Genomic DNA, 22,709 nt, shown 5'->3' with positions numbered 1-22,709 from the left:
CAGCCCCGCTGGGCACCACAGTCCCCCTGGCCTGCCCCGCTCTCTCCTGGCCAAACTACTGCCGGGCTCTGGCACAAAAATAATCCAGGCATGGTGGCACACACCTGTGGTCCCAGCTACTTGAGAGGCTGGGAATCTCAGGGCTTGTTAAAACTCAAGGTGTTAAAACTCAAAGCTCCTTCTACGTGCCACGCTGTCTCCCACCCACTCTTGTGACCTCAGATCACGGCAGCAATGTGGCTGCTTCAGCAGCATCTGCCCAGAACTCCCAGGCTCGGGCAGAGTCCCCTCAACACACTGATGCCTCCAGGGATCTGATGCACTTCACACTTTGATCTGTGCCATCTCTTGATTCCTGTGTGTCTTCTACACTAAACTGTAAGCTCCAGGAGGGGAGGGCTCTTGTCTATATTCCCAGCAAGGACATCTTCCTCACTGTAGTGGATGCCAATGGCACCCCCTGGAGTTTGGCAACACCTGCCCTCCCCCACCCCGGCACCCAGCATGGACGTGGCCCATCTTAGGTCATCAGTGAACTCTTCCTGAATCTCCCAGTTGAGCCCTTGTCTTCCTGTGCTTCCTTTTGGGGCAGCTCCTCCCACCTCCATTGAAGTGGTGGCTGCTGACACACCAGCCCCCTTCAGCCGCTACCAAGCCCAGAACTTCACGCTGGTCTGCATCGTGTCTGGAGGAAAACCAGCACCCATGGTGAGTACCCCTGGAGTGCCCAGCTCCTTCCTATCTGCTGGACCACCCTGCTTTGGGGCTGGTCCAGCTGCAGGTGTCTCCACTGTGCCTGGAAAGGGAGTGGTTGGCCAGGGCTGACTCTGTCCCCATCTGCCTTGGTCTGATCCCGTTTACCCATTGGACTGGCCCAGGCATCCATGTGCCCCTGTTGCTACCCGTCTCCCCATGCTGAGAACCCCCACTCCTCCTGGAGACAAAGTCCTAGAACTTCACAGCAGGAGCAGCCTTTCGGGGAACCCAAGACCCAGCATGCCTGACCCCAGTTATTGAGTCCCACGGAGACAAATGAAAGGGGGCCCCGAGAGGAAAAGGGGCTTGTCCCAAGTCACCATGGCACTCCTGACAGAGCTGGGTCTCAAGTCCGTGTCTCAAGCTCCAGGTTCACTGGCATTCCCAGGAGCCCACATGATCAGCAGGAAGCCCATCTGAAAGGAGGGACAGGATGGAAGGGCGAGAAGGAAGGGAGAAAGGGAGGGAAGAGAGAGGAAATTCCTTTTTGACCAACTTATTAGACCCAACGTAGTTTCTTTGATATTTGTCAGTGCAGTTCACGAGATTTTTTATGACCTCTTGAAGGGGGTGGGGCAGGAGGTGCAGCGTCCAGAGAGCTGGGGTCCTGGCCCTGCTGTACTCACTGAACAACCATGAGCAGGAAATGCCCCCTCCCCACTTCTCCCTCTGTTTCTGCAAGGAAGTTTAGGGGGCTGGACAATATTTGTTTTTCAGCTTTTTTAGTAGCACCAGGACCCTTTTGGTCTAAATGATATACAGGGAAGCCTCATATATATGACATTTAAAAGTGAAGAGAGGCCAAGTCACTCTCATTGCACCTGAAGCACCTCTTTAGAACCCGTAGGCTTCCATGAAACCCATTTGGAGAAAGTTTGGGCTACATACCCTTTCAATTTTGACATTTTATAATACTTTGGGTCTTGATCCTGTGAGTTTCGCACAGTACTAGGATTTAGCAAGGTGTGGAGCTAGAGCAATGGGTACATAGGATTACAGTTCAAGACAGGAGCCAAATGGTTCCCCTCATTCCAGACCCAATTGTCTCCCAGGCATGGTCCAATTGTGCGGCCTTGGGAATCTAGGCCAGCCCTGCCTTGGGACCTGGGGCAGGCTGGTAAATGGGTCTGTAGAGGTCCAGGACAGGGCAGTAAGCAGGTGCACAGAGACACAGGTGGGGCAGCGGGCAGGGTCACAGGGATGCAGAGATACAGGTGAGGCAGTGGGCAGGGATGCAGAGACACAGGTGGGACAGCGGGCAAGGGCACAGAGACATAGGTGAGTCAGTGGGCAGGGGAGTAGAGACACAGGTGAGGCGGTGGGTAGAGGTGCAGAGGCACAGGTGGGATTGTGGGCAGAGGAGTAGAGACACAGGTGGGGCACTGGGCAGGGGCACAGAGACACAGGTGGGGTGGTGGGCAGGGGAACAGAGACAAGCCTCAGTCCCTAGGAAGTGGACCCAAAAAGGTAGCTTCAAAGCCAGTTGCTGAAAGCAGGACATGACCCCAGATTTTCCCCTTTGGAGGCCATAGACAGGTCCAGTCTCCCTAAAATCAGGAAAGCTGTTTTTTTCTCACAGAGAAAAAGTCCTTTCCTGAAAGGCACAAAGAAAGGCTTTTCACAGCCCAGGGGCTGCAGGAAGACCCCTCCTACCCAGCCTGTCTGCCTGCCCCAACATTTGCGACACGGCAATAAAATATTCAGATATAGACATGCAAAAGAACCTCATCTCCCCAAATCCCAGGCATCTTATGTTTGCCTGAGACATCAGAACTTTAAAGTAATTCTTTGATATAAATTACAAACCTGCATTTAAAGCACTTTTCAAAAAGAAAAAAGGAAAGAAGAAAATAAATGGGGGGAAAAAAACCAACGCAGGCTATCATGTGCAGAAGAGATTCTTTGTTGGCATTACAAACTCCGACAAAAATCCTACATTTCATTACCCCATCCCCTCCCACCTCCTTCACCCCCCTGCAGTCCCTCCCTCCACACACTTTCCTTCTGCTCCCCCACCTGTGTCCCAGAGAGCTGCATCCCACTCTTCCCTCTCCCGCCCCCCTATCGATTTATTTATCAGATTTATTAAAAATACATCCAATCCCCTCAGGACTCTGGGCACATGTACCAAAATAAAAAGACAGCAAATTAAATTAAATGCCGCCTCACAAAACTTGAGTTCCCCATTAGCAGAGAAAGTGAGGAGATGTTTGCTCTCACCTCATCCCCACACCTAGCTTCCTCCCACACATGCACCTGTTTTCTGCCTTCCATCTCCAAAACGCACATGCACGGAGATTCTTTCTTCCCTCATCCTCTCCCAACGTCTCACTTAATCCCCGGTGCCTTCCATTTTTCCCTCATCCCCAGGCCCTCCCTGAGTGGGCATGGACCACACCCTTGGACCCCAGGTGGTTGCCATGGTGTAGGCCAAAGTCCCCATTTCCCACGTGGTTCCACTGATGCACCCAACAGCCCCATGAAGCAGGTGTCTTATTCTTCTCTTGACAAGTGAAGAAACTGAGGCTCAAAAAACCTCATCAGTTGGTAAATGATGGGATTGGGCTAAGCCTCTGCCCCAAGGGCCTGCATGTGTTCCCATTGTACCACACTGGCTCATAGTTCTTGGGGGTGTTGAAGGGAAAAGAGTGGGGTGAGGGCTACTGTCTAGACTACTACGCTCTGGAAGAACTGGCATCCTGTGCCCAGTTCATCGGAGAACCCACTGGGAGGTTGAAGTTAGTAGCACAAAATCATTTTCCCACACCCTCCTTACAATGGCAGGTTTATTTCAAACGAGATGGGGAACCAATCGACGCAGTGCCCCTGTCAGAGCCACCAGCTGCGAGCTCCGGCCCCCTACAGGACAGCAGGCCCTTCCGCAGCCTTCTGCATCGTGACCTGGATGACACCAAGATGCAGAAGTCACTGTCCCTCCTGGACGCCGAGAACCGGGGTGGGCGACCCTACACGGAGCGCCCCTCCCGTGGCCTGACCCCAGATCCCAACATCCTCCTCCAGCCAACCACAGAGAACATACCAGAGACGGTCGTGAGCCGTGAGTTCCCCCGCTGGGTCCACAGCGCCGAGCCCACCTACTTCCTGCGCCACAGCCGCACCCCGAGCAGTGACGGCACTGTGGAAGTACGTGCCCTGCTCACCTGGACCCTCAACCCACAGATCGACAACGAGGCCCTCTTCAGCTGCGAGGTCAAGCACCCAGCTCTGTCAATGCCCATGCAGGCAGAGGTCACGCTGGGTAAGACTTGGTGGGGGCCCTTCTGTAGAGCCCTTGCAGACCTGGGTGTGGGGAGAGCCTTGGAATAGTGTTCCTGGGCTGAGGACAGCCATGGAGAGGCGGAGGAGATGGAGCAAACTGGAGTCAGGATGAGCACAAATGGTAGAGTCAGGTTGTTAGGGAGGTTTGCTGAGCTGGACTGGAGAAGATGGGAGGTACCCACAGGCCAAGGTAGTTTGCTGGGTTGAGCCAAGAACATGAGAGGTCAGAAGAGTTTGCTGGATAGGGTCAGGGACACAGGAGATCAGGGGAGGTCAGAGGAGTTCCTGGATTAGATCAGGAACATGGGAGGTCTGGGAGGTCTTCTGGAAGGGTCAGAAACAAGAGATTGAGGAGATTTGCTGGGTTGGGTCAGGAACATGAAAGGTTGGGGAAAAGCAAGGGAGTCACTGGGCTGGGTCAGCAACATGAGAGGTCAGGGAGTTTGCACAGCCCAGATAAAAAAGATGGAAAGTCAGAGAAATATGCCGGATTGGTGTTAAAAACAGGGGAGGTTTTCTAGGTCAAAAGTGGAACCAGGACGTTTGCTGGGTAAATAAAGTATACACAAGAGTCGGGTTTCTTCAGGAAGGGTTGCTGAGTCAAGTCAGAAGCATAGAAGGTCAGCGTGAAGACCAGGGGAGGTCAAGATTTTTCGAGTCAGCCTCAGGAGCACAGGAGATCAGGGGACATTTGTCGGGTCAAGGGGAGGAACCTTGAGGTCATGGCATGCTCAGGGGAGTTTTCTACAACATAGGTGGGAACATGGGAGGTGACAGGGAGATTTTCTGGATTGCATATGAGCCCAGTGAGCTCAGAGGACAGTTGCTGCATAAGGGTTGCAAACCTGGGAGGTTGCAGGCTTGCTGGATCAGGTTCGGGAATTCTGAAAGTCATAGGAATTTTTGCCAGGTTGGGGTCAGGAACACATAGGACATGGAAGGATATCACTCCGGCTTACACTTTTAAGTACAATGAAAACCCTGTCATCTGTGGTATGTGGGAGGCAGGCAAAGAGGACACTGGCTGCCCAGAGCCATCTCAGCCCAAGAATCCAATCCCTGTCCATGATCTGCTCCTCTCCCCACAGAGCACCAACCCAGGGATCCCCAAAGCGGTTCCCTGGTAACTCACTCCCTTCCCCTTATACTGGTCCTCCCCACTGACTCAGGGCAGGGAAAGGGGAGATGTGGAATCTTCGCTGCTGAAAATATACAAGACTCATCTCCAGTTGTTTGTATGGACTGGGTGGGCGAGGGCAGGGGATGGGCACGATGACCTGTGCTTGTCCTTTGCCCTATGTCCTTTGAACCTTGATTTGCAGCCCCCAGCAGCTCCTCCCTGAGCCCGAGATGCCTGGGCTCATACTCCAAAACTCCTGTAGTGTTCAGGGGCTGCCTGGAGCAGTCCACAGCCTCTAACCCAGGCCACTCATGACCAAGGACTGAGAGCAGTAACTGACAAGAATTAGGACTGCAGCTTGTGTCAGGTGTTCTAGAGAGCTTCTGTTTCAGCTGGACCATCAGAAAACCCAACACCTCCTCAGTATCAAATACCAAAGAAAAGGATTTCTTGTACGGATAGTATGTACTATGTGCCAGGAACATCTGCAAGGATTCTCATCCAATCCTCACAAGCAAAAGTTGGCTGTGTAGTCCCATTTTGCATATGAGCAACACTGAGGCTCAAGTTGGTAGAGTCCTTTGCCAAGTCATTAACTTTGTACGTAGCAGCGTTGAAATTTCAAGCCAAGTTTATTGGTGCCTTCTTCACTCACTACCATGCCAACCACTGAACTCACCAGCCCCAGGATGTGGTGTCTTGACTGGTTATGGGACTGGTTCCCTGAAGACCCATTACAATGGCCCTTTGATTTTCTCTCTCTCTCTCTTTTTTTTTTTCTTTTGACAGAGTCTAGCTCTGTCGCACCCAGGCTGGAGTGCAGTGGGTGATCTTGGCTCACTGCAACCTCAGCATCCCAGGTTCAAGAGATTCTGCTGCCTCAGTCTCTCAAGTAGCTGGGATTACAGGTGCCTTCCACCACATCCTGCTAATTTTTTTTTTTTAATAGAGGTGGGGTTTCACCATATCGGCCAGGCTGGTCTCAAACTCCCAACCTCAGGTGATCCACCTGCCTCGGCCTCCAAAGTGCTGGGGTTACAGGCGTGAGCCACCGCACCCAGCAGCCCTTTGATTTTCACAGGCCACCTGCCCATACAGAAACTAACAATAAAGGCTAACATTTAGTGAGCACCTACTATATGCCACAGACTGTGGCTTCTCTTATATTAACCCAGTGAGACAGGCACCATTATTATCCCATGTCACAGAGGAGGAAGCTGAGGCTCAGGGAGGTTAAGTTGCCCAAGATGAGTGGGGGAGAATTCAAAGGCTCCAGAGTCTGCTCTAAGCCTCTCACTCTGCCTCCTCATGGCGTCCCTCTGTCACAGGTGCCCACTTCCTGGGTACTCTTTGTTCATCATTCCATAAAGATATCACAAGCAGGGCCAGGCACAGTGTCTCACGCCTATAATCCTAACACTTTGAGAGGCCAAGGCGGGTGGATCATGAGGTCAGGAGTTCAAGACTAGCCTGACTAACGTGGTGAAACCCCATCTCTACTAAAAAAAAATATATACAAAAATTAGCTGGGCTTGGTGGTGTGTGCCTATAATCCCAGCTACTCAGGAGGCTGAGACAGGAGAATCACTTGAACCCAGGAGGCAGAGGCTGCAGTGAGCCAAGATTGCACCACTGCACTCCAGCCTAGGTGACAGAGTGAGACTTCATCTCAAAAAAAAAAAAGTGGGGGGGGACAAAAGATATTACAAGCATCACTTAAGGCCAGGCCCTGTACTAAGTGCTGGGATCTTCTCAACCCAGAGCCTGCTCCGACCCCTCTCTTGGTCCTCCTACCTTGCCAGTCCTTCACTCCTCTCTCTGGACCCTCCATCCTTCCATGGCCTCTTCCTCCCCCAACAGAGCAGCCTCCACCCTTCACCTGGTTGCTTCATTTATGAAAGCCCCCTCCTGCCCCTCTTGTGGAAGCTCTGGCTTCCAGCGGGGTGGCACCCTTGCCCCACCCCACCAAGAATAAGCAGGAGAAAGATGAAAGGCCAGATACAGACTTCAAGGCAGCTGGTGAAAAGTGAGCTTGTAGCTGACATCTTCTAGTGATGGGAGGGGGTGTGCCTCTGCTGGCCTGTATGACCCCTATCAACAGCACCCCAAACCACATTAAAGCACTTGCCTGCTCTGTCCTAGATCCCAGGCCCTCCCTTAACTGCAGCCGCCTCTGTGGGCACCCCCACTCCTCATCATCAGAGCAAGGGAAAGAAGGGCCCACTCATAAGCAGTGGGCCTGGACAGGCAAGTCTGCACACACCGGGGGATTTGGGGCATGGGGGACACAGCAGGGCCACCAAGATGAAGGGCCCTAATTGGGTGGGTGAGTAAAGAGACACCTGGGCTGACTTCCTAGCCTCCCTCGACTGCTGAGTGAGAATTCAGACTTCTTAACATCTCTGTTTTCTGACCTGATGAAGGGGGAGAATAGTAACTGCACAAATGTTTTGAGCACCTACTCAGAGCCAGGCTCTCTGCAAGATGCTTTCCTCACCAGGTCTCCTTTAAACCTGCAGTGAACCTGTGAGGCCACTGAGAGTTGCTATCATATTATTCCCATCTGAGAGGTGAGGGACTCAGGTTTAGAGTAACCTTTCTTAGGTCAGCCAGCCAAGGCTGTCTGGCCCCAGAGCTCACATTCTTAACCACTGTGCTCTACAGCCCACCTGTCAGGGCTGTGGTGAGGCGTCACTGAGCCAGGGGATATGACCAGTGGAATGTGCCATGAGCCAAAGAGTCGTGAGTGTATGCACCTTGCACCATCAGGGCACCCTGCACTCTGGGTGAGACAGTGGGACGGATTAGATGACCTCAGAGCACAAAATCCAATCATTCAACAAGGATTTTGAAGATCAGGCCAACGAGGGTGGGGCGTGTCTCCCTGCAATGAGCCTTCGCTCCTCCTCTTCCCTTGCAGGGATGCCCTCCCCAGCTGAAATGCCACCCCTCCAGGAAGACTTCTCTGACCCTCCCCCAACCCTTTGAGCTGTTTGTGCCTCTTCTGAGTTCTTGTCTCACCAGATTTGTACCTTTCTTGTAATCTGGACCACAGATGTCTGAGCGTCCTGGCACCCATCTCACTAAATGGCAACCATGTCCTTCCCATTGATCAAACCAGAAGCCTTGCAGACCCCTCACCTTTTGCAGTCTTTCCTCCTATCCCACATGCAAACCATCATTAAGCCCTGGCAGCTCAACTTCAGAATATATCCCAAATCTGCCACTCCTCACGGTCTCCTCTCCAAATACCCAACCTAAGCACCATCAGTTCAAGCCTGGGTTATTAGAGTAGCCTTCAAACTGGTCATTCTGCTTCTACTTTCACCCTATCCTATTTTCCACCCAGATTGATCTACTTAAAATATAAATCAGATCATGACACCCGCCCAAAACCTTCCTGCGGTAGACAAATAGATGATTGACAAAACAGGATAGAGTCCAGAAATAGACCCACATACACAGAGTTCATTGATTTTTGCCAAAGACCCCCAAGGCGGTTCAATCAGGAAGGAGAAGTTCTCCTAAAAAATGACCCTGAAACAAACGAATAGGCATAAGGAAAAATTAAACCTGGACCCCTGCCTCGCACACACACAAAAATTAATTTGAAATGAATCATAGATTTAAAAGTAAAAGTCAGCATCGTGAAGCCTCTAGAACAAAACATAGCCTTTGTGATATTGGTGTAACAAAGGTTTCTTAAAGTGGTCACAAAATAAAAACTAAATAAAAACTAAATGATAAATTGAAATTTGGTAAATTGGACTTAATCAAAAATTAAATCTTCTGCTCTTACAAAGATATCCTTGAGAAAAAAGAAAAGCAAACTATAGAATGAGAGAAAATACTCTCAATACATATATCTGACAAAGCATTTGTAACCAGAATATATAAAGAACTATGACAAATCAATAATGAAAGACTACCCAATTTTTTAAAAAAGAAAATATACAAATGGCTAATAAACATGTAAAAACATACACTACATTATTAGTTATTAGAGAAATGAAGATTCCAACCTCCATGAGATACCATTTCCCATCTATTAGACTGGCTAAAATTTTAAAAACTGACAATACCAGATGTTGACAAGAAGGTAGAACAATCAGAATTCTCATGCTTTGCTGACTGGAGAATAAAATGGTACTACTACTTTGAAAAACTGGCAGTTTCTTACAAAGATAAAAATATTTCTGCTCTTATGACCCAACGATTTCACTCCTAGGTATTTACCCAAGAGAAATGAAAACATATGTCCACAGCACCTTTATTCATGGCAACAGCAAAAACAACAGAACTGTAAATAATCTAAATGTCCATAATTAGAAAAATGAATAAACGTATTTGTAGTATATTCATATAACAAAATACTTTTTATCAATACAAATGAATGAACTCATGATACCTGCATTAGCATGGATGGAGCTCAAAAACATGTTGATCAGGCTGGGCATGGTGGCTTACACTTGCAATCTCAGAACTTTGGGAGGCCGAGGCAGGTGGATCACTTGAGGCCGGGAGTTTGAGACCAGCCTGGCCAACATGGTGAAACCTCGGCTCTACTGAAAATACAAAAATTAGCTGGGTATGGTAGCTCATGCCTGTAGGCCCAACTACTTGGGAGGCTGAGGCAGGAGAATCCCTTGAACCTGGGAGGTGGAGGTTGCAGTGAGCTGAGAGTGCGCCACTGCACTCCAGCCTAGGCAATAGAGTAAGACTCCATTTCAAAAAAAAAAAAATGTTGATCAAAAGAAGCCAGATGACAGAGTACTCACTGTGTGAGTCCATTTATTTGAAATTCTAGAACAAAAAATAAATATCCATTGATAGAAATGGGAACAGTGTTGGCCTATGAAGAATGGAAATTGACTGGAAGGAGGCCTCTGCTCGAGTCCTCTACTCAGGGGGTCCTTCCTTGAACACTCTATCTAAAGCAGCCTCTTCCTCCTGGTTCCTTCCACCCCTTCTCTTGCTTTGTTTTCTTACATAACTCATTTCCACCTACAAGTATATTCTATATTTGCTTATTGTCTGAATCGCCCACAAGGTAGGAATTGAGATTTGGTTTTAGATGTAATGGCAGTCAGGTGAACTGGCTTGAACAATTCATTCTTCATATATTTTTTAACTGTGATAAATTTTACATATTGGGAAATGCAGGTCCTTCAGTGCACAATTTGACAGATTTTAATAAATGTGAATGCTGGTGTAACCACCACTTCAATCAAACTCTGGGCATTCCCATCACCCACTAGAATTTAAATGGCACATGGGCAGGGTCTTCTTTATCCGCCTAGTTCACAGAGTACAGGGCTCAGAACAACCCCAACATAGTTCTTAATAAACAACTGTTTAATAGTTAATTAATTAATGCTTTTCTAGGTTGTTGAGAAGATTAAGTAAGGCAGTGCATACAAAGTGCTTATAGTGACAGGCAGAGGAAATATTCAGGAAATATAAGCTACTGTTATTATTCATCATAGTATCCCCAACAGTGACCGGGAATAGTGACCACCACAAATTAGGTGTACAATAAAGAATTAGATGGATAGAGCAAATGAAGAAATGGATGGGTAAGCAAATTGGTAGGTTTATGGGTAGGCATGTGGATGGATTGTTGGATGTTTGAATAGATGAATGAATAAAATGAATGCTTGGATGGATGGAAGGATGGATGGATGGATGGATGGATGGATGTTTTGATGGATGGATGGATATTTGGATGGATGTTTGGAGGGATGGATGAATGGGTGGATGTTTGGATGGATGGATAGATGGATGGATGGATGGATGGATGGATGGATGGATGAGTGGGTGGATGGAGGGATGGATGGATGAGTGTTTAGATGGATGGATGTTTGGATGGGTGGATGGAGGGATGGATGGATGAGTGTTTAGATGGATGAATGTTTGGATGGATGGATGAATGGATGTTTGGATAGATGTTTGGAGGGATGGATGAATAGATGGATGTTTGGATGGATGGATATTTGGATGGATGGATGGATGGATGGATGGATGGATGGATGGATGAGTGGGTGAATGGGTGAGTGATTGTCTTAGAAAGCATCCAGAATTCCTAGGGGAAACCTAGAGGATCTTTTCCTTGAGATTCCACAGTACTATCCTTGCATCAGGATGCTCAGGACAGGTAAGGAAGGCAACTTATATGTCCAGGATCTTTTTCATTCCCTGAGCAGATAGACATCACTTTACATTTCACATTGCAGTCTTATCTCCCTCCTCCATTGTCATTTTCAGAGTATTTCCTCAAGCAGGGTGGTAGCCTATTCTCCCCATTTACAAGTTAGAAAACTGAAGCCCAACAAGTTGAAATGACTCATCCAAGTCATGCAGCCAGAAAGTAGAGGGCTAGGTGTCAATCCTGGGTCTCTGGACTCCTGCTCTTTCTCTACGTCCAGGGCTTGAGAGGCAGGAAAGTCCGGAGACTAAGAGCATTCCTTTCGGGCACTCTCAGCCATTGTGGTCTAGAAGCAGGCAAGTGGGGCCAGGTTTTGATTGTCTGGAGCTGCTAATGGGCCAGGCTCGGAGTGTCAGGAGCCTGAGGGTGGAAGGAGTGAGGAGGCTGACAGCAGCTGGCTTGGCTTCCAGAAGCAACATCTCAACACAGCAGTAAAAGAGGGAGTCAGGGACCATCTGCTGCAAACGCACTTGTCTAGTGGCAGCTGCCAGGATAGAGCTTGAAAGCAGCGAGGGAGGACCAGACCCCTCTTCTGCCCACCCTCTGTGCCCCTCAGGATCAGATGCACACAGGAGCCCAGGAGCTGGGGTGCCCTGGGTGGAAGAAGGCACCCATCTCTGCCCCACCTCCACCCTTGGGCTCTGAGACTCCCTCTGAAGCCCTATGTGCCATCACGTCTTGTTACTGGTACTTCCTATAGCATGACCTTGGACAAGCCACTGCCCCCCTGGAGGGCCAGTTCTATGACCTGCACAATGGGTTTCGTGATAACCTGCCTCGTAAGTACCAGAATGGTGTGACTGTCCTAAAATGCCTAAAATGGAGTCTAGCGCATGTTTGACACCTGAGAAAAGTTGGTTCCTTCTTCCCTTAGAACCAGCAGGCCCAGGCCCAGGCCTGAAGGAGTAAGGCAAGCCCTTTAGAAAGCAGGGCAGTGAGGAATCTAACCTAGAAGGGAAAGGTGTCTGCCCCTGCCCTCCAGGGCTCTAGCCTTCTCCAGGACCGGGATGCCCTTCAGCGCCCTCTCCTGGCTGCAGCCAGCAATGCCGCCCCAGCAGCACCTGAAGAACGTAAAGAGCCCCCAAGATTACCCAGGGGCAGACTGCCCTAGGCCTGGTTTCCCATCTGCAAAACGATGTCTACAGCACTTGAGGGTTCATTTTAAAACCCAGAAACTTACTTGGGCTCCCTGAGCCTTCATTTCCTTATGGCGACAATCTCAAAGGCTGGAAGGCTAAATGAGATTATGCATATGGCACTTCATGTAGGTCCTGGCTCTTAGGACTCGCTAAACAAATGTTAGCCATCAAACCTGCCACTGCCTGATGTTCCTAACGGCCCCGCGTGTTAGGCAAGGGGTATCATTGTTCCCATGGTGCACTTGGGAATGCGAAGGGGAGCCACTCATCCAAGGGCTCAAAGAACAGATTAGAACTCAGCTCGCAGGTATCCCAGGCCAGTAGCCCTTCCACACGACTGGCAGCTGTAGAACCAGCCCTTCCCTTCCCAGCAATTCCCTCTCCTTGGTGCAAGCCCTGCTCTTCCCACGGATGCTTCCCTAGACCCATGTGGCATTTCAGATGTCTTGCTTATGGTTTAATTAATAGTCCTTTGATTTCATTCTCAGAGAATGAAATTGGCAGTGCCTGGGAGACCACCCACATCTGCCAACTGCTCTGATTTCCGTTCTAAGAGCTTTGTGTCAGAAAGAGAGTTCCGGGGTCCAGCAAGGAAAGGTGGGGGTAATCCCAGGGCAGCCCCAGGGCCTCAGGACAAAACTTTTCCACCCTTAGAAGATGTTTACACAGAGTAGCACAAAGCATAGAGTACCAAACAAAACCCTCACCCCTTCCTCCGGCCCTGGAAACTCAATGGGATCTGTCTCCCAACCCCCTTCCCTCCCTGACCTGCCTCTGTCCCATGCCCTGGCTGTTCCCTGTGCCTGGAATATGCCTCGTGAGCTTCACAGCTCAGCTTAAATGTCACCTCATTGGAAGAGGCACCCTGACCACTATCTGAGGATTTCACCCACCAATTCTGAGCCCCCTCCCTTGGTCTAGTGATCTGCAAGGAGCGCTGTCACTCTCATCCTGTTTTACGTATGTGTTTGTTTGCTTATGAACTCTCACCCCTGCTGAAGTGGGAGCTCCATGTCAGCAGGCACTGGGTCTTGTTCACCACCATATCCTCAGCTCTGCTCCAAATGGCTGGCTCCATAATTACTGTTGAGTGAGTGAGTGAGTGAATGAATGAATCTGGGGAAAAGAGTGCTGGTGAAAAGGTCAGGAAACATGGTTAACTGGCTCTGTGAGTGACCTTGGATAAGCCTCTACATTATCCGTGGAGCTCTGTTTCTCAGCTGAAATGAAGGGAACAGACCCAATGATCCCGAGTGGTTCCTCCATCCCTGATATTCTCAGGCGTCGTTCAGAGGATAGCCATGCCTTTGGGCATCTTGGCTTTCAAGCTCAGAGATATAAAGGGACTGAATAAGAGGTGATACAAGAAAGTGAGGAAGAGAGGCAGGGAGGCTGTGCACAAGGAAGGAGGTGGTCTTTCTTCCCACACCATGTCCACCCCTACCCAGAGGTTCTAGAAAAATCCCACTGGGAAGATTAACCTGTTAGAAAGAGCACTGACTCAGGAGTAGGAGACCCGCACCTTGATCTTGGCTCTTCTCAAGGTGTGACCTTTGGCAAATCACTTCATGACCCTCTGAGGCCCAGTTAACTCAACTGGACAGTGGGGCTGATGACACCAGAAACGCACCTCCCAAGGGGGTAGCGTGGGTGGGAGTTGGGGGTACCTCAAGTCTGGCTGCTGGTGCAGGCTGCTCCCCCTCAGCAGCCTAGTAGCACTGGCTCGTACTTGTCTGTTGTTTGTCTTTCTTCCCCACTGATGTGTGAACCCCCCAAGGGCAGGAATTGTGTCCTGTATACACCCTTGACTCCCCAGGTCCTAGAGAGCATCTGATTCATTGCATGGGCTTAGGGAATATGTCTGAATGAATGCAGCTGTGAATGAGTGAATGAACGAATGAGCACACTGAGCTTCTCACAGAAGCAGCTGATCCCAAGGATGTTGATTGCTAGACTAGAACTTTCTCTTCCATGTACCCTGTCCCTCCTTTCCTTACTCTCTCTGACCTGGCCTTTCTTTCCCTACAGTTGCCCCCAAAGGACCCAAAATTGTGATGACGCCCAGCAGAGCCCGGGTAGGGGACACAGTGAGGATTCTGGTCCATGGGTTTCAGGTCAGCCTCTCTCTGAGCATCTGGGAGGGTGGTGGGAGGTGGTAGAAGCACCGACCCAGCACCAGCATTCCTGGCAGTCCTCTCTAACACTCTTCCTTCGATCCCCAGCCACATCCAGTGGGTTTCAGTTTCCCAATGTGTAATTGGGAGAATCGGCTCCCATGAGGAATGGCAAAGAGGTGCATGCATGTTTCACACCTTCTAGAACTCAGAGTAAACCTAGCTCTTCAATGAGACATTCTCTTAAGTCCCGGACTCCTCCTCCTCCTGGAGTTCAGGGCAGCCACTCCTAACCCGTCGGATGAGAATGCTGTGCCAGCCCTGGCCAGGCAGCCCCTGACCCCTTGCTGCTCTGGCAGAATGGGCCCTCCTGCGACCCACCTCTCCCCTGATCTGGCCAACAGAACGAAGTCTTCCCGGAGCCCATGTTCACGTGGACGCGGGTTGGGAGCCGCCTCCTGGACGGCAGCGCTGAGTTTGACGGGAAGGAGCTGGTGCTGGAGCGGGTTCCCACCGAGCTCAATGGCTCCATGTATCGCTGCACCGCCCAGAACCCACTGGGCTCCACCGACACACACACCCGGCTCATCGTGTTTGGTATGGCGCGCTCAACTGGGGACTGGGAGAACAACCACAGGGGCGGGTCCTGGCTGGGAGGTTTCCCCAGGAGGAAGAAGCAGTAGGGGCCCAAAATTTTGGGCCTAAATCCCCCAAATTTGCCCTGAGAGGGTGCCCCACTGGGAGGCAGGGTCGCTCGGTGGTTACAACTATAAATCAGCTTCGGACTCAGAAAGAACCTTCGGCAAACTGCTTAACCTCTCTCACTTTCTCCATCTGCAAAATGGGGCTGATACTATCCAGCTCCCCTGAAGGTTGTGTGGCTGCGCTGAGACAGTGCGTGTGATACCTCACAGCAGGTGCTGGGTAAAGGGCCATTCCTTCCCTGAGCTCTGAATGCCATCCACCCTTTGGTTCTCTTTCTGTTTCTTTCCAACAGAAAACCCAAATATCCCAAGAGGAACGGAGGACTCTAATGGTAAGTCTCTACCCTCAGGATATTTTGCTTAAAAGGGAATGGCTTTTGAGGTGCCAGAAAGCTCTGGTCCCCCAAACTTCCCATATGCACACCCTTGCCACTCCCTGACACCTCAGGCAGGTCATTGCCCTCTAGTAGGGCAGAGTCAGGGTCCAAAGTGGGCAGAGGTGGGTACTGAGGCAATAAAAAGGGACTCAGCCTGCCAAAGCAGCCAGCTGAGATTTCCAGGGCCAACTCTGCCCCATCTCACCATCCATGGCATCTCTGGCCCTCTTAGCTCAGAGCTCGATCTCACTGTCCATGGCATCTCTAGCTTTCTTAGCTCAGAGCTTGGCTGCCCTGACCTCAAAAGGGTGTGTCCAGCCTCGACCATGGGGCTGCGTTCTGAGACTCCAGACCACTCCGTAGGGTGGTTGGGAGCATCAACGGATGTCTCAGTGCAGGCCCTTTATACTGTCCTCCCTGGGCATCCCCCAACCTGCTCTAGCCTGAGCACCACCCCAAGGGGCCCAGACGCTGCTCCCAGGCCTGCCACACCCCCTCCCTACATGGAGCCAATCTCACAGTTCACAATGGAGGCTCCCACTCTTGGTCCTCACTGCACCATCCTCATGGCCTCTAGGAAATCTGACCGCAGCCCAGCAAACCTAGTGGTAGGGGAGGAGATCATGGACAGTTAGGTGGCCAGGTGGCAGAGCTGGGCTTCGAACCCAGTTTGTCCTGATGCTGAAATCCAGCGTCTTTGCTGGGGACCTGGAGGCTCTGCTGTTCTGGAAGGGGGTTGGGTCTGCAGGCTCTGACCCTTTCCCTGCCTCCTGGCACAGGTACGGGGTTGGGTCTGCAGGCTCTGACCCTTTCCCTGATTCCTGGCACAGGTTCCATTGGCCCCACTGGCGCCCGGCTCACTTTGGTGCTCGCCCTGACAGTGATTCTGGAGCTGACGTGAAGGCACCCGCCCCGGCCACTCCATCAGGCACTGACATCTCCGCGACCGGTTTTCATTTCTTTTCTAAACTATTTCCAGTCTTGTTCTTAGTCTCTTTCCATCTGTGTCTTGGCTTCTTCAGTGGGTTTAATTAAAACAAACAGAACAATTTTCCCCACCTCGGTTTGTGGCTCTGCATTCTTTATCTGTTCAGTAGCAGCAACTGGGCCCCTCCTCCTGGCATTCAGCATTGGGACAGGCACTGAGAGGGGAATGGCAAGGGAAATGGAAGGCATGCTCTTCCCAAATGAACAGTGGACATGGAGCTCACTATCTCACTCAAGTCCTAGCATCCAGGCGTGGAATGTGGCCAGAGATGAGAAATCCAAATTCCTCAGGGCTAAGTATAATAGTCAGCTATTGATACAATAATGCTGCATAACAAACCAACCCAAACCTCAGTGGCATGCAACAACAAGCACTTGTAACTATGTTCATGTTCAGCTAAAGTGGTTCAGCTGATCTAATCTGGGCTCAGCTGGGCAGTTCTGCTTCAGGCAGCAGGTCAGTTGGGCTGGACTCCAAGCTATGGGTTGGGTTCAGGCCTCCTCCATGGGTTGGTTTGCTCCATGGGTGTTTGTCTGGGGCCCACACTAAAGAAGTGACTACCTGACATTTGATCCTCTTATGGTAGACCACCAAAGCTCAAGAAGAAACTCAAACCATTCAAGTATGTTTAAGGCCTCTGCCTGTGTCATGTCCATGAACACTCCTTTAGCCAAAGCAAGTCACATGGCCAAGGCTGACATCAGTCAAGGTCACATGTATGTCAGTGGTACAGGTTTCTCAGAACTTTCTACTCAACCATTACAAATTCATCACGCCATTCAGCTATTAACTCAGAGAGAAGGGCCGAGAGTCTTTGGAGAGGGGTGGGTTTGGCCTCTCTGAGCCATGGTCAAGACTTGGGATTCACCAAGAAGAGCCCATGGAAGATTGTAAGCAGTCTGGATAGGGTAGGTCCTACTGCAGTAACATATTGAGCCCAGAGTCTTACTGCCTTAACACAGTTGATGTGGTTTGGACCTGTGTCCCCACGATATCTCATAGTGAAATGTAATCCCCAGTGTTGGAAGTGTGGCCTGGTGGGCGGTGTTAGGATCATGCGGGCAGATCCCTCATGAATGGCTTAGTGCCATCTCTTTGGTGATGAGTGAGTGAGTTCTCATGAGATCTGGTTGTTTAAAAGTGTGTAGCACCTCCCCACTCCCAACTGACTCTCTCTCTTGCTCCTGCTTTTGCCATGTGATGTGACTGCTCCTGCTTTCCTTCTTGCCACAAGTAAAAGCTCCCTGAGTCCTCCCCAGAAGCTGAGCAGATGCTGGCAGCATGCTTCCTATACAGACTGCAGAACCATGAGATAATTAAACCTCTTTTCTTTATAAATTACCCAGTCTCAGGAATTTCTTTATAGCAATGCAAGAACAGCCTAAGCCAAAAATAAAGATTTATTTTGGGCTCATGAGAAGCCCAAGTAGGTTAAGCAGGCCTGTTCCATCTTGTAGCTACATCACCTGGAATACGTGGCTTCCAAAATCCCCAGGGGAGGAGAAGAGAAGGCTGGAGTATCACTGTGGTAGGCAGAATAATGCCCTCTCACCAAAGATGTCCATATCCTAATCCCTAGAACATGTAAATACGTTACCTTCCATGGCAAAAGGGATTTTGCTGATGTGATCAAGTTAAGCATCTTCAGATGCAAACATCAGCCTGGATTATCCAGGTGGGTTCAATGTAATCACAATGTCCTTATAAGAGGGAGGCAAGAAGGTGAAAGGCAGTAGAAGGAGATGTGATGGCAGAAGCAAGAGATAGGAGTCACGCAAGGAAGGGGCCACAAGCCAAGGAATTCAGGCAGGCTCTAGAAGCCAAATGGGGCAAGAAAACAGATTCTCCCCCTGGAGTTTCCAGAAGGAACTGGCCCTGCCAACATGTTTAGCCCCATGAGACTCATTTCAGACTTCTGACTCCAAAACTAAGAGAATAAATTTGCCATATTCTTTTAAACTTAGGTTTGTGGCAATTTGTTACAGCAGCAGTTAGGAAACTAATACGATCACACAGGATGTGATTAAGGCCCAGGCCTAATAGAACATAAATCACCCCTGTCCATAACCCATTGTCCAGGAGTAGTCACATGGCCCAATCTGACTGCAAAGGAGGCTGGGAAATGCAGTTTTCCTGTGTACCCTGGAGAAGGAAATAGAATGATGACCCCAGAGCATTGCATCTGCCACAGAGAAGGTGGGACCCATTTAATGATTCATTTCCATGAAATGAAATGAATGGAAATTATTCATTCATTTATTTCATCCCATGGAAATTAATGAATTCTGCCCAGGCCAGAGTGGCCAGAGGAGGGAGGACTGGGAGGAGGCTCCATCACCAGAAATGGCTCTCATCACTTCTGCTGCATGAATGCCCTGTGCTTCTCCTCCCTTTCCAACCAGCAGAGACATCACTGAGTCATCTGTGCCTCTCTCTCAGACAGTGCAAATGTCTTAAAGAATCAGGGACATCCCTACAAAAACTCCAGGTGCCAGACACACCAAGCTGAGAATTAAGCATTGGCTCTATCTCCTTGTGGTCATCATAGCCCATTTGGCCCTGGTCAAGTCGGGTCGTGAATGACCATTTCAATCAATTTCCACATTGACTTTCAAATTTCTGACTCCCTAACTTTTCCTTGGAATTCCAGACTCAGATGTCCAACTTCATAATATGGTTCCCCTACCTCACTGGACATCAAATATGCATTTCCAAATTCATGTGGCCAAAACCCAATTTTTGGCTTTCCCTCCCAAAACATGCTCCTTCCCTAGCATTCCCCTTCTCTAGAAATAGTACCATCAACCCAGTTGCTTTGGTCAAACATTTCACTGTTATCTTTCATTCATCTCTTTCTTTCATTCTTCCACATCCAACCCAATAGCTTGTTGGCTTTCCTCTCAAAACTCATCCAGAATTTACCCACTTTTCTTTTTCCCCACTGCCAACCTAGACAAAGCTTCCTCTTGCCTGGAAAACCACCTCAGCCTCCAATCTGGTCTTCAGATTTCCTCCCCAGTCCCCAGTCCAGTCCCCCACATAGCAGCCAGTGGAATCATTTTAAATCTGTCATGCCACAGCGACCTCCTTCTCAGAACCCTGGCTTCCCATCACACAGAAAACAAATCTGAGCCCTTTACAGGTCGACTGGATGTGCTCTGCTCTGCCTGACCCTCTAACGTGTCTCATCCCCACTCCCTCTCTCCTGTTGCTTCATTCACACTCATCTTTCCATTCACTGAATTCTTCAAGTCTGCTCCTGCTTGAGGACTTTGTTCTACTTGTTCCTTCCACCTGGAATTCTCTTCTCCTTTGCAGGGCTGGCTCCTCCATGCAATTGGATGGCAGCTTAACTCCCACTGCCTCAGAGAGACCTACCCGACCACCACACCCCTCTCCATGGTGCCACCCTCGATTTAATTCTCTGCAAGGCGTGCATTATTACCCTATGGTTTTTCTACTTACTTGTTTATTTATTGGCAGTCTTTCCCTACCTTGAGCCAGAACGTCAGCCCCATGAGCACAGGGACCAGGTCTGTATTGTGCACTGCTGTATCCTCACACTTAGACCAGAGCCTGGCACATGGCTCAATAACTAATTATTGAGTGAGTGAATGAATGATGAATGAATGAATCAGTACCTCCCAAGGACCTACTATGAGCCAAGCACTGTGCTGGTCACCAGGCTGCAGAGATGAGCAAGAAAACTTCAAGGAGCTCACAGTCCTGGGTTGGGAAAGCATCTATCCAGCTAAACAATGGAAGTCAAACTGTGATGTGCACTTGGCACCAGGACCTGCTCAGGACGCTGAAGCATCAATGTGAGAGGGATGAGTCAGAGGAGGCCAGTGAGAACAGTAATAAATATTTGTATGCCTGTATTTTGCAAGCTGATAGCAAGACAGAAGTAGATGATTTTCAGTTGCTGAAGGCTCTCAGATAATCATCAGTGTATAAACACCCAGGCCTGATCAGCAGGCAACAACCACAGAGTACCCTCTGCCTCCTCCATCTACTTCCTTCTTCCCCAAAGCCCTGCTCTGTCTCATGGGAACCACCTGGCCCCTCACTCTCTGCTAGCAATTCTACATAAGCCTCTGCTGCACAATACCTTTGCCTGTTTTCTGGAGGAAATTTAAAAAAAAAGAAAGATGTGTTCCCACTCTTTTTCTTAACAGAGGGAAGCCCATGTAGGCATGAAATTGGAATTGCCTTGCTCCATTCACAGCATGGTCATTCGGCTCCACTGACCCCTGAGGGGCATTAATATCTCAGCAGCAAGTGGATGAACTGCGCAAAGTGGCAGGGGACACGCCCGAAGAGAGCCAGCTGGGAGGCCTAAGGCTAAAGGGTTGGGGCGGCTGCCTGCTTTGGGCTTTGAATTTGAGGACTTTGAGCCCTGAGCAGGCTGAGATGGTGGCTTATTCAACTTGAAATTGAGAAGTGGGAGGACAGCGATGGGCAAAACGGAGTCCAGCCTGAAAGGGGAGACGGATGCTCATTTATTCATCCACACGCTCATTCACTCATTGGACAAACCCTGAGCATCACCCGGGCCAGGCCCTATGCCAGGCAGGAGAAGCACAAAGACAAGCAAGCCAGGCCTTGCCCTTAAAGAACTCCCATCCATCAGGAATGACAGACCTGGGGGAGAGAGCACTGCAATTCCATGTGATAAATATCAGAATAAAAGTATGAAGAGGATGCAATAGGGGCACAGAAAGGGTGAAAGGCTGTTCTGCCCAAGGACATCAGGGCAGGCTTCTAGGAAATGGTGACATTGCAGCTAGGCCTTGAAGGATAAGAGAGAGCATCAAAGTCAACTCTGCCACCGACGCAATTTGGCCCCAGGTTAGTTCAGGTGCCTCAGCTATCTCTCAGACACCAGCCCAAATGCTGCAGGTCACTAGGAGGGACAAGGCCCCAAGTTCTGGTTAGGTTTGCATTGTCACCTGAGAAGACCTCATCTTTAAAAAAATAGACTGGCCAAACACATGGCCGCTGGGCCTGGCCAGACCACCAAGTTCCCCATTCCTTGGAAACTCCACCTCAGCCCATGGCTCTTCCCAGTCATGAGTCCTGGTCACCACCCACCATCTGCAGATTCCCCCAGGGGTACTCTGGCTGTGCAGAGGCCCCCTGGGCTGGTCAGCTGCCTCTTGGGATGGCCCAAGGTGCCCACTGATCCCTGCTGGCTGTAGGTGTGCCCGGCTGGCCGGGTAGATGCAGAGACACCTGCTGGGTCTCAAGGGGGCCACTGTCACCAACACCCACCACATCAGCCCAGGACTCAGCCCCCGCCTCCTGGGCAATCAGCCCTCAGAGTTGGGCTCGTCAGCAAGAAGTGCCCACAGCTGGTAGTTAGCATTCTTGTGTGTGGTGGCTCTAAGATGGGCCCATCTTTTCTCTGGCCTGGGCTCTTCAAGTGTGAACACCTGGGGTCCTCCCCATCACTCTGGACACAGGAAGTCAGGGAAGCCATGCCCCTCATCCTATTGCTGCCCCTTCCAGGAGGAAGGCTGCCCCTTCCAGGGAGGAGGGCTGGCACTGGCTCTATGGTGGTCCATTTGGCCAGGAGCCTGTGAGAGAATCAGAGTCTGTGGTCGCCGTCTTCTCCACAGCACTGGGGCACTGTGCTTCTGGGGCCCAACAGCCCCTACCCCAATGGAAGTCACATGCTCCTCTGGCCCTCTCGCCTCCGCAGACTGGAGACCTTTATCCCTCTTGCTTATACCCTGGCCAGGGCTCTTGGCCAAGCAGGAGAGGATCTGGAGGCCCCGTCCCTGACAGGTGACTGTGACCCAGCAGCGAGCTTCATCTTGGGCCATGGTTACCTTGTCTGCAGGGAGACGCAGGGCAGTGAACTGTGGCTCCCATCCAAGAGGCACTGGCTGCCCTCACAAGACAGTGATGCAGGGTTTTCAGATTTACTGTCCTGACTTCAGAAAAGCTGTAGGTTTTATTAAAGGCACAAGTGTACACAGAGCTGAGAAAACAAAAACAAGACCCCCTGGGCTCTACTCTTGC

General features: G+C 50.2%; 1 protein-coding gene across 1 annotated transcript in view; it reads left to right on the top strand.

Annotated features, from left to right (window-relative positions):
* Positions 1–16,752, top strand: part of IGSF21 (immunoglobin superfamily member 21) — a 272,866-nt gene extending 256,114 nt beyond the window's left edge. The window contains exons 5-10 of the mRNA XM_034956717.3: positions 593–708; positions 3,541–4,015; positions 14,528–14,613; positions 15,018–15,210; positions 15,611–15,649; positions 16,525–16,752. Coding sequence (XP_034812608.3) covers positions 593–708; positions 3,541–4,015; positions 14,528–14,613; positions 15,018–15,210; positions 15,611–15,649; positions 16,525–16,595 — 980 coding nt within the window. The 3' untranslated portion in view covers positions 16,596–16,752. The remainder of the gene's footprint in view (positions 1–592; positions 709–3,540; positions 4,016–14,527; positions 14,614–15,017; positions 15,211–15,610; positions 15,650–16,524) is intronic.
* Positions 16,753–22,709: the final 5,957 nt, after the last annotated feature.

Source organism: Pan paniscus, chromosome 1, assembly GCF_029289425.2.
Source record: "Pan paniscus chromosome 1, NHGRI_mPanPan1-v2.0_pri, whole genome shotgun sequence".
NCBI lineage: Eukaryota > Metazoa > Chordata > Mammalia > Primates > Hominidae > Pan > Pan paniscus.
Note: the sequence above shows the minus strand (reverse complement) of the source record. Positions and strands in the feature narration are given on the sequence as shown.